Raw genomic sequence first — 12,712 nt, 5'->3', positions numbered from 1 at the left:
GCAGTCTTTACTCGATGTCGACCTCGGGCGGCTCCGGTCCGATGGCGCTCTCGGCTTCGATGACGTCGGCCGGCCTGGCCTCGATGTTGACTTCCGGCGATTCCGGAGTGCGATCCTCACTCCCGACCTCCGGTGCTCCTTTCCTCAGGTTTCCGGCGACTCCGGAGTGCGATCCTCACTCCCGACCTCCAGTGCTCCTCTCCTTGGGTTTCCGGCGACTCCGGAGTGCGATCCTCACTCCCGACCTCCGGCACCCTTCACCTCGGTCTCCGACGACTCCGGAGGGCGGACTTCACTCCTCCGATGACGCCGCTCACTCGACCTTGGTTAACTTCCTCCTCGACCTCTGGTACTCTCCACGACCTCCGTCGGCGCCCTCTCACGGTCTCTGGCGGCTCTGGGCACGACGTCTGCTTCTCCAGTCAGCGCCGCTTCTCCACCTCAGGCACCAGGTATCCAGGCTACTCGACGTCCGGCTCCAGGGAAACCAGTATCCAGGTCAGGATCTTGCTGTTCTTTGGTTCTAAGGCCTGTTCCTGCTGTCCAGGTCCTTAGGATGGTTTTTCTGGCTTCTTCCCACACAGGGCTCCAGGCTGGGATCCGTCAGTAGGGACTAGTATCAAGGGTGGGTTTATGGACCCCACTCCAGGCACAAGTTTCCACCCCTACTGCTTCACTCCTTCCTCCTCCAAGTTTCTGCTGCTCACTCTTCACCAGTCAGGTGCCAACTGCCAGCTCCAACTGCCAACACTCGGTCTTAGCTTCCAAACATTCTAAACCGCCTCCAACGGTCACAGAGTTCTGGAATGTTCTGGAAGGTGCTAGTAGGTTCCAGTGGATGCTGGTGATGTCACAGGTGGCCACCATTTTGTGCTCCAGGCCCTCAGACAGAAGTTTCAGGGGTAGCTAAAATGGCTCCCTGAATCTGTAGCAACACGAAAAAGTCTGGTGGTTCCCAAAAAGGAAAAATTCAACCAGGGCTTGAGGCAAAAGTGGGACAAAATAAATAATGATGAGGAGGGACCACCCAAAGGGCTGACAGGTCTAACACTCCCTTTGCATCTCTAATGAGACAACCTTGCAAATATTGCTGATGTTCACATCGCGATATTTACAAGGCTGCACCAGCATTTTAGCACATGTTAGATTTTGGAGAAAACAGCTGTTTTCTCCAAAAACTAACGTCTGTTAAAATGCAGACTTACCTATCCCTAACATTGGGGTGGATTATGCTGATGGTTATAGCTGTTTTACAGGGAACATCGCTGGAAAACCAGCGATGTTCCCTGCAAAAGGGCGATAACCTCGCTATCTCTGGAATTTTTATCGCCCTGGAGTAACGCGTTGTTAATAACGCGCTACCAGGGCGATAAATTCCAGAGATAGCCTGCGATAATATAATTATCGCTAAGCACGGCCAGCGATAATTATCGCTGGCCGTTGTTAATATGCCCCCTAGTTTCCATTTTCTTGACAGTTTGTTTTCTCCAAAAGCCTAATAAAGCCATTGTTTACTTTGTCTTCTGTTTCAGCCTACCCAACCAGCTACGACTGCTGTTACCGCTATACAAGGAAACCTCTTCCAAGACATGTCGTGAGGAGTTTCACTATGCAGAGCGCGGAAGAAGTTTGTGACATAGATGCCGTAATGTGAGTAATGACTGACCAGGGCATGCTAAGAATCACATACCCAGGGCTGGCAAACAGAATGATTTCTGACAGGCATACATGCTTTACAACTACAGTCTTCTCCACTATGATTTCACAGAAATCCGCAGACGTACATCGAAAGCAAGGAGTGGGTCGATCAAAGTGTGGTATGCTATTCAAATTTAAGACCGCACACAAACTCGGGAGAAAGTGGGCACTCACAAACTCCAATTCGACCCTCTCCTGCACTAGAAATGATAATAATTTTACTCCAGCATATGGCTGCAGTAACTCACATTCGTAGTTCTCCATGTACATTACATCATGTGAAAAAGAGCTTGTGATGGGGAGAAAATCAAGCTAAACAAATTATAAAAACATTACTGACGCAGTGCAGTCTCTGTATTATAGAAACGCGATTTGTTCCATATCAAAAACATTTATCCTTCTATATAATTCTTTATTAAATTAAAAAAAGGCCTGACAAACATTCACAAGTCTGTGTCGTGAAAAATCAGTGAAGAAAAACGGTGAAATGCGGTTTGCAAATGATTTATTTCACTTCCTCGGGGCGTGAATTCAAGTTCAAATCACCAGCCAAGCGCCACACAGAGAATAATTGATTTGTTCAGGGCTTTAATTTAAAACAGCATCAGCAGTAGGACGGTTTTTTACATTTTACTGATTAAACTATGTTTCTCAGAATTTTTTCATGGATGAGTTGTCAATCCTCATAGTTGCATTGGCCTCGCCAGGGCACTGTGCTATTATGGGTAATGTTTGTGAATTGACACAGAATTATAGCTTGGTAACAGAGAATTATGGGTTTGTTTTTCACTGAAGGGTTCTTAATGACATCAAATAGACGAGGGTGAGGCTCCAGTTGTCTATGGTGTCACTCATAGCCTTGAAGTAAGAAACATGCCCATGATTCACTTTTTACCCATCTATAACTTTACATTATTTATGGTCCCCAAAATCATCTGCCCCAGATTTCAACTGCTACACCGGAGCAGAGGAGTAATAGGGGAGCCATACATAACATGCCCTCTCCTCCCTATCCTTAATGAAAAACAAAATAAATAACTGGCCTCCTGCCACACCGCCACACCAATGTCTGAGTCTTCCCTTTCTTCTCCTTCAGGAGATGCGCTCCCTTCTTCCCAGCACTCCACTGACAGTCTCTCTGACGGCCTGGCCAGAGCAGTATGGAATTCCTCTATGAGGTAGCAGCAGTGGGTAACAGCTTTGGTTAACAATGTTTGCTACATCATAGCAGTGCATTGCCAGAGTTAGAATCCGGTGTTCATGCTAGTTGATCCTATTGAAAGTCATACCTAACAAAAAGAATTGTAGATGGGTAACGTGTTTTGTTATCAACTGTTGCTATGTCATAGCAGTGATTCATAAGAGTTAGAAACTGAAATAAACTATAGTCACTCTCTGTGAGAGCCTAACAAATTAAGAACATCTAAGCCTGTTCACAAGAGCTCTGCATAGGGTGCAGATTTGCAACTTTTATTTGTGAATCGGGCCCATTGTTTTTGGGAGTTATATTCCTGGTTCATTTGAAAATACTCACACCGGAAAAAAAGTTATCGTAAAGGAAAAGCTCAGGGCTGGAACATAGATTCTCTGCCGACTAATATAATTTCTGGGTTACTTGAGAGAGGCGATGTTGGTGTTTTTCTGGACTAAGAGCCTGATTAACTATTTTCTCTCACTTAAGACTGTCTTAAAAGTGTCTTAAGAGAAGAAACATAGGTTGCATTTACTGTTTTTCTACCATTATAAGACAACTGCCTAAAGTCAGAAGTGACAGTGTTATGACTGCCTTGAGCCAAAACAAATACCTTCATGAATTTGTGAGATATTAAAACAGTTTAATGGCTGATTGTAGTGTCTTCGTGACACTGCTTGTGGGGCTCGCTTGCTAAGCTGACGGGCCGTGGGGCTAGCCACGTGTAAAGGACCACACGGGAACAGCACGGTGATGTTAGTTAGTTCGCCGCCGCAGCCTTTCTCGCGTACGTGCGTGCGTAACTTTCTTTTATTAACTTTACTCACGTGATCGGACGCGTACGCCCAAGCGTATCGCGTCACGACTACGACATAACATTCCTCCCCAACAAACACAAAAACCAAAATTCTCCAAAATGTCCTGACTTAGAAAATACTTCCCTCCCCACAATTACTCTATGTTTATTCAGGCCACTGAGGTTCAGTTGAAACCAAAACAGTCTTACGTGAGGTAGTCCTTAAGGCGTCGGGACGGCTCTGGATTGCTTCGGAGGTTGTACCTTGACACCCCCCCGGGTTGGTGAGCCCCCTGGGCCTCCACCCGTTTCACCGCTGGGCTCACCACTTCCCTGGTCGTGTTGTTCCGAACTTCCGCCCAAACTGGGCCTCTCTGGTGACTGTCGATCCCTGGGAACCTCATTACCCCCGGGCTGGGGGGTGACTGGCTCCTGCGTGTCAGCGGTGGGGATAGCATCTTTCGTGAGCCTCTCTACACACTCCGGATTACCACTGGGAGCGCCCTGCTCCGGACTCTCAACACTTGGTGACGGATTGTACCTTTTGAAGTATGACACGTTACGGGTTATCCTTTCCCCCCTCCGGATAGCAGTGACGCAAGTTCCTTTGACGGTTTCTACTGTCCATGGTTCCTTTTCAAACCTCAGGCGAAACTTGCTTCTGAGTGTTCTATTCTTCAGGAGCACTGTGTCCCCAGGGCTGATGTTCGGTGCCGCCGCTCTCCGCCGGGTGTCGGCACGTGCATGGGTGCTCCGTCGTCGGGCATCAATAGCACTGTCCTCTGAGGTTTCTGGTCGCCACTCAGGGTGGTGAGGTATGGTGTCCATAACCACTCTTCCCATCAGCAGGTGCGCCGGAGCTACCCCCGTGGTGGTGTGAGGTGTCTGGCGATAGCTCCGAAGGAACGTGAAGATCGCCAATTCCACGGACTGAGATTTGTCGTGTGCTATGCGTATTACCTTGTTGAGTGTTCTCATGAACCTTTCCACTTCACCGTTGGCCTGCGGCCAGCGGGGCGTGATTCGCCGATGATGGATGCCCAAGGCCTGCAGATATACGGCAAAGTCCTGACTCTGGAAGGGAGACCCATTGTCCGTCCTTATCTCTTTCACCAGTCCATGGGTCGCCATGATCTTCTCTAGCTTGGGGATGACTTCACTTGCGCTAAGGGCCGACAGTATCTCCACTTCAGGGTATTTCGAGTGGTCGTCGAACGCCACTAGAGTGTGGCGCCCATCTGGCAGGCTGCCAAAATCCACACTGATTTGAGACCACTGAACTCTCGGCCGCGGCTCCAGGATGATGGGTGCTGGCCGAGGGGCTTCCCCAGTGACTTGACACGAGAGGCACGCCCGAACGGTGGCCTCTACGAGTCATCCATTAGTTGGAACCAGACCTTTGTGCGATGTCTTGACTTGGTCTTTACCATGCCTTGATGTCCTACATGGGCCAAGTCGACCATCCGCTGGGTCAGCGATGTTGGGATGACTATCCGATGCCCCCTCAGTAGGCACCCGGTGTTATCCTCGGTGAGTTCATCCCTTACGTGGTAGAGGCTTTCCATTATTCGTTGCGCCGTCGTTGTCAAGCTCTTCCATTCCTCCTGTGCTCGGTTCCAACTGTTCTGCTGGACGGCCTTCTTGGCCCGCTGCAAACACTCATCTTGGCTGGTGGCTTGCTGAATGCTGGCCATGGAGATGGGTATGGGACATGACCGAGCAGTGACACATCTTACGTACTCCTCAGTATCAGCGGCTCCTTCCATCTCTTGGGGAGTGGCCTTCCGAGGATGGCGGGAGAAGTAGTCTGCCGGATTCCGTGATCCGGGTTGGTATTCTATCTTGCAATTGTAGTTTTGTAATTGCAGCATCCACTTCTCAATTCGTGGTGGGGGTTTTGTTGAGGTTCCCGAGAACAGAGATACCAGGGGCTTGTGATCTGTCGCGACCACAAACGGTTTTCCGTATACGTACAAGTGAAAATGATGACAGCCCCAGTGAATGGCGATGGCCTCCATCTCTATTTGTGAATACCTTTGCTCCGTCTCTGTGAGTGATCTGCTCGCGAAGGCCACCGGGGTCCACTCATCCTGAGACGTCTTTCTTTGTAAGAGAACGGCCCCCAGTCCAACTAGACCAGCATCTACAGCAATTAGTGTTAGTTTGGCAGGGTCAAAGAACGCGAGTGTTGTGGCTTCCGAGAGCGACATCTTGATCATTTCAAATGCTTGGACTTGCTCGCTCCCCCATGTCCACGGTGTGGATTCTTTGGTTAGCTCCCTCAAGGGAGCTGTCAGGTTGGCCAAGTCCTGGATGAATCTTCCACAGTAGTTGACCATCCCTAAGAAGCTTCGAACTTCTGTGACATTTGTGGGAGCAGTCGCTTCTTTGATGTCCCTCACCTTCTCGGGATCCGGGTTCACTCCTTCCGCCGAAAAAGTGTACCCAAAGAATTGCAATTTATTGCACAGGAACTCACACTTCTCCTGATGCAGTGCTAGGCCAGCCTCCCGAATTCGGCGCAGCACTTGGAGCAGTCGTTCATTATGTTCTTGGACTGTCTTCGCGTGGACCATAATGTCATCACTGACATTGATCGCCCCTGGGATTCCAGCAATGAGCTCTTGTATCACATTTTGGAACACCTCGGCGGCGCTTGACACTCCAAAACTCAGTCGAGTATACCGCCTGAGTCCCACGTGTGTAGAGAACGTCGTGATATTTCGGGAGGCTTCATCCAGTACCAGTTGGTGGTACCCCGATCTGAGATCCACCGGGCGCCAGCCATCTCCCCGATCAGGTCATCGATGGTGGGAGTGATGTGGCGCTTCCTCTTGATTGCAACGTTGGGGAGTCGCATGTCGACGCATATTCTGACTGCGCCGGGCTGCTTGGGTTTCCTCGCAACCACGATGGGAGACACCCATGGGGTGGGTCCTGACACCTTCTCGATTATCCCGGCCGCTTCAAACTTCCTGAGCTCTTCCTCCACCAGTGGCCTGAGGTGGAACGCTATCCGCCGGTGTCGTAGGGTGACCGGCTGGACTGTCGGATCTATGTGGAGGTGGATTTCTTTTCCTCAAAACGTGCCAATTCCTTGGAATACCTCTTCGAACTCACCCAAGATGTTTTGCATCAACACTTGGTGCACCCCAAAATGCAAATGTCACCACTCCCAAGTCTTCTGCCGCTCGGCATCCCAGGAGCATGCCCTGGCCATCCTCCGTGATGTAGATGTTGGTGGTGACCGACAGAGTTCCGTGTGATATGACTGTCCTGAAACGTCCCCGCACTCTCAACGGTGCCTTTTGGCCATATGCAACACTGTTATTGTTGACGGATGTAGCGTTGGATTCGGGTGCGTCGTGCTGTGTAGCGTGGCAGCCATGATGTTGATGCTGGCTCCGGTGTATACAACTGCGGTAATGTCTTGCGCCCCTACGGATGTTGCACTGTCGTAGACGTCTTGCTTTGCACATGGCGGTGCCTATCATGTGAATTTTATGCACCACTCTCTCCTCCTCGTCGTCGTCATCCATGTCGCTAGTTGCCGACTCTCCTTCCTTGACAGTGTTTGCCGCTGGACGGGGCTTGCGGTACCTCTTCGACCGACATACCTTTTCGAAGTGATTGAAGCGCCCGCACCCGGAGCACTTCTTCCCTCTTGCTGGACACTCCGCCGCGGCATGTGGTAATCCCCTGCAGTATCCGCACGACTTCGGCTGTTCTGGGGCGGTAGCTCCCGCCCCTTTCTTGCTCCATTTCTGCTTGGGCCTTGCCGACACCGCATTGACCGGTTCAATCTTCACCGGCGCTTGAAGAGCCGCCTCCATGTGCGCCGCCCGCGCTTTTGACACTTCTTTGGTGCGACCCATCGTCAGTATTTCCGCCAACAGCTTACCAGATTCTTCCAGTATCCGCTCTCGCAGTTTGGCTGACGCGCATCCCTGGATTATTTGACCTCTAATTTCTTCTGTCTCGTCTCGGAAACCACACGTGGCCGCTAGGTTTTTTAGGCGGGCGTGAAATCTATCTAACGACTCCTCTGGAAGTTGGCGTGCTTGTCGAAATATGAATCGCTCATAGTCGCGGTTGGCCATTGGTTCAAAGTGTTCATTCAGGGCAGCTATCATGGTCAAGTGCGTTTTGGGAGTAGCTTCTGCGAGCGTCTTGACAATATTGTGAATGTCCTTCCCTCCTAGGTGGATGATCATCGCACGTTTTTGGTCTCTATGGACTTTGGTGGCTTCAAAGAATATGCGTAGCCTATCCTCCCAATCTTTCCACCTGGCCGCCACTGTAGACGGTGACCCCTCCACTGTAAATGGTTCGATTGGTGGTATGTTCGTCATGGCTTGCGCGTGTTGCCCCTGCCAGGCGAGACCTGCCAGTCATGTGGTTGGCTTTCCCCTCTTCACCCGCCTTAACAGAGGGATCAGACTTGCTGCTAAATGCAGAGGGCAACAGGGGTGTGCTCCCAGCGTGTGCAGGTAACGTGTCCCCTCCCTGGGGCTTCAGGCACTTCCCCACGCGTACTCACGGGCACTCTGGACGGGCCGGCTTCCTTCTCACAGCACACGCCTCCTCCAATGCTCAGCGCGGCACTCGCGAGGCACAGACTCTCCCTGGGGCCTCAATCAGCCTGCTCCCGTAACCGCCTTCGAGGCAGCGCTCCGGCTACTTCGCCAGCCTGGACCACGTGGTGCTCGCAATCGGCACCACCGCCGCGAGCACGCGCCCACTCAGAGCTCCGCCGAGCAGCGCCGAGGCTTCAGGGCTCCTGCGTGACACCGGAGGAGGCAGGGGCTGAGGGCGACGCCGCGCACGGGCATGAGCACCGCGAGGGAGATACCTCTCGCAGCCGTCACACCCACGCACTACACGGTAGCGAAGGCACGCCCGCCCTCGTCGCCAGTTTTTGTAGTGTCTTCGTGACACTGCTTGTGGGGCTCGCTTGCTAAGCTGACGGGCCGTGGGCCTAGCCACGTGTAATGGACCATACGGGGACAGTACGGTGATGTTAGTTAGTTCGCCGCCGCAGCCTTTCTCGCGTACGTGCGTGCGTAACTTTCTTTTATTAACTTTACTCACGTGATCGGACGCGTACGCCCAAGCGTATCGCGTCACGACTACGACATAACAGCTGATTTATGCCATGGAAAAACTTTTAGTAATTCATGCTCCAGGGCTCTCATTAGCAGATAGGCCAAGCATTCTCCCCAGCTGATTCTGAATGGCCTAGTGTCCCCACTCCCAAAATTACTGAATGTGAGAATACTAGGCAGAAATGCACAGAGTAAAGCCACCCTGCAAAAGAAAGGGTGTGGAGGGCGCAATACTCCACCCAGCAGCACAAGCGCTTTCTCTTGCCCTCCACACCAACCCACTGTGATCCCCCCACTCACATTTACTACTTTCTCTTAGCAGTTGTTTCAAAAAAGCCCAAGAATCTGGAAAACCTGCATTTTACCACAGAGCTTCTTGGTCTGCATGGTTATTTGGGGACCAAATTCTCCATGTCTGGAAGTACTGGTCGATATACTGACATAAATTGATTTCTCTGGCCCTGAGCAATGACTATTGATAATGGTTCACATTTTTAACATTGTGAATGTATATTTTTTTTGTGCAGATTTATAAAGCACAAACTCAGCCTAAGGGCATTGGAACACTTTACATGAGCATCAGGTACATTACACAAAGTAAAATCAGTGTTTAGGAAGAGGGAGATTATGGGGCCCATTACGATGTCGGTCGGAGTTTACTCTGACCGCCACTGTGGCGGAAATGGGACCGAAGGACCGCCGGTCGGCGTTCCCCACCGCTTAATTCTGATGCGACTGCACTATGCAGTGACATTGTTCCATTTCTCTATGGGACCTTGTATTACGACTTAAACCAGCAGTAACACAAGCCCCCATAGAGAAATAGGAGATTGTGTTAATTCCTGTACCCCATGGCAGGCACTTCAAGGTGCCTGTCACAAGGTGCAGGGATTAACAGAGGTGCACCAGAGGTGCCCCCTCATCCCTCAACCGTAGGTATCAAGGTAAAGGGGGCCCTTCTAGGGGCTACCAAACACGCTTTCCGACAGGCTTTCCATGTCGGTAAGCCCGGCATGGGGAGCCTGCCAGAAACGGTGCACCGTAATCAGGACAGCGTGAAACTGCCGTCCATATGGATTATGGACCGGTTACGACTGGCCAACGGGCTCCTTGAGCCCATCGGAAGCCAACCAGAAGGACCGGCCGGTTTAATTTCTGACCGTCTGTATTGTAATCAGTTGGTCGGAATTGAAACCGACGATGTCGGACGTAAAGCCTCCAACCTAAGGTCGGGGGCTCTATGACCAACATCGTAATAGTCCCCTAAGTGGTTTTGCCCAGAATCACATCATGTTCAGACAATCCCAGGAGTCAAACCTGGTTCCCAAGTTCCAAAGTCGGCATCTCTGGCTGTAAACACCAAACCTCACCCAAAACCATTCACATAGTTCCAGAATCATTGATCAGAAAAAATAATTGAAAGCTTGCCAGATTGTCTATTGTCTGAAAGTTATTTTTGGTGTTGCATTTATAAAAGTGCACAACTTGTCTCTTCCTTCCAGATTCCACACTAGGCGTAGTTTCAGAGTGTGTGCCAACCCCCAGGAGAAGTGGGTGAAAGCGTTGATCGAAACTCTGAGGCACGTAAGATTCTTTACACGCAAACTTTAAAAGTATGGTTATGTTTACAAGTTATGGTTGTGTAGGCAGAGAGCGGCACTCCCACACATTTGCATGTCATCGAGGAATAATTATGTTCAGTGCTGGGTATTCAGGGCTTTTATTGTTCTTCCAGAGGAATAACACCAAACTGAAAATGAGGCAAAATAATTAAATTAAAAAAACACTTATGGTTCCAAATATTTTAAACCGGCAATGACCTTATGCAGTCCTCTTTTGTTCTACCCGCACTGGTTCTTGCGACCATGCTTTCATACCCAGTGAGGCAAAATTCCATGTAACCGAATGCACACAATGGACTCCATGCCTACTTACACCTAACATACTGGAATTTCAGTTTTTTGCGAAGACTCACACGGTGTGGCTCGGGATCGGACAGATGGCAGGGCTGGGTCTCCATCTGACATAGGGATCTGCATCACTGAGCAAGATAATAGGATGGAGCTGGTCAACAAGACCTTACCAGGAGGAGGAGAGACATACAGAAATGGGCATGTGGCAAGTGGTAGGGGTGTGGCAGGAAACATGAGGGTGGGGACTCTGACGAGGACTGCTGCCAGATAGTGCTGGATCAGATGTTTGATGCCAGCAACATGGTATTAGTCGCATGTAGAGGGAGTTGGGTTTGTTGTGTTTCCCTTGATCATCATGCTGTGCATTATGTGGATTGCTATGGTCTGAGATGCCATCTTCAGATATTTCTCCTTATGCCATATATCTGTCTCAGATTCGGTCTGGTGGCTTTTGATGGTTAATCCCCACTGGTCCTGTATTTCTGGTTCTCTTGCATCAAAATTACAGTAGCTACAATGGTTGACCTTGCTTGTAGTATGAACCAACTGATAGTGTGATCTACTTGGTGCCCACTGCAGACTTCCTCACAGAAAGAGGGTAGGTCCTGCAGATGGGTACCAGGGCATTGTTTCAAGGGCCAGTCTAGGTGGCTCAGCTTGTCTAGACAGCCCCCATGTAAAGGATTTTCCTTTGCAGCTATTGACAGACATCATGGAAACCTGGCTGGGCAGTATCCAAGGAGTCCGTCTTGTTTTAGCCATGGATAACCCAATTGTATCTCTTCCAAATATGTGGCATGAGTGTTAGATACATGGATTGTGACACCACAAATTTTGATTCAAAATGGATCATTAAGCCAGCCATGTCAATACCATAAAGGCGTACTAATAAATTAACTTTGTAAAATCAAAGCACAAATGCATTAACCACTAAATGCATTGCCAGAGTTTTACTCTACATGTCAAAGGCAGCATTCTTATTTCTTGGTTAATGTCAGAATATGTTTAACAAAGCTATCCCCTGATATTAATATAGTGTCCTAAATATTATTTACAAACTCTTGTGAAAGGGAAAACACTTCATTTAGTTATTACACCCTTTTTGAACTCTCCGTCTCTAAATGTTTCAATGTAATTTTTAGTGTGTGTAACTTTTGTTGGGGGCCTCCCGTCAATTACCCTCTGGTCTGGATAATCATTTGTCAAATCAACAATAGAATCTGAGTACATTCACAGCGGGCAACAGGATACTGCCTTTTGTCAGTTAACTATATCACAACTACAATCGCTTTGAGCATGTTTCAGCTTTTTATTCTCAATGGTGTAAGGAACTACAGTTGTGCAGTGTTCACAATGAATGTGAAAATCTCATAACATCTCCCGTTATCATAACTCATTCTATCCCCATGATTTTGGTGCGGATCCTGAATATTGAGTGCACAATACCATGGGTCACTAACAAACTAATATCATAGTCACAGAATCAAGTGCCGAAATATTAAAAGTTATGTGTAGATTTTCTTTCCCTAACTCCACATCTATATATCTTGACGATATAGATATTGTAAACGCACATAGATGCGGAGTTGAGAATAGTAGATTTTATACTTCTCTATTTGCACTTACCTTTCGATATTTTGTCCCTAGAAATTTTGTCCATGATGTGAGGGTGCCACAATGGTCTTGTACTGGATATTTCAGCCCCCAGTCAATGATCTTATTATAATTGTTTAATGGACACTATCTGTTTGGCTTAAGGTGTGCTACAAGTTCTTGAGCGATGCTGGCATTTATATAACACATTGCAGTGTATCAGTTTTAATCATGAAAATATGGCCTTTGAATATAAATATCACTTTTATTTGACACATGTAATTTGTTTTCATGAGGCTTTGTGTTCTTTATTACAGTTGCTTAAAGCCCCCGCCCCCCTGCAGAAGGGCTTTATGCCCAAATGCATAGTGGACTAAATTATGCAATCAGAAGTTATGAGATACTATTTTGCAGA

At 48.9% G+C, this 12,712-nt stretch overlaps 1 protein-coding gene across 1 annotated transcript in view; it reads left to right on the top strand.

Moving 5' to 3' along the window:
* Positions 1 to 12,712, top strand: part of LOC146785365 (C-C motif chemokine 20-like) — a 37,024-nt gene that overhangs the window by 15,558 nt on the left and 8,754 nt on the right. The window contains exons 2-3 of the mRNA XM_085634358.1: positions 1,533 to 1,650; positions 10,294 to 10,371. Coding sequence (XP_085490484.1) covers positions 1,533 to 1,650; positions 10,294 to 10,371 — 196 coding nt within the window. The remainder of the gene's footprint in view (positions 1 to 1,532; positions 1,651 to 10,293; positions 10,372 to 12,712) is intronic.

The sequence above is a fragment of the Triturus cristatus genome, chromosome 11 (assembly GCF_964204655.1).
Source record: "Triturus cristatus chromosome 11, aTriCri1.1, whole genome shotgun sequence".
Taxonomy (NCBI): Eukaryota; Metazoa; Chordata; class Amphibia; order Caudata; family Salamandridae; genus Triturus; species Triturus cristatus.
This window is presented reverse-complemented; position numbering and strand designations above follow the sequence as displayed.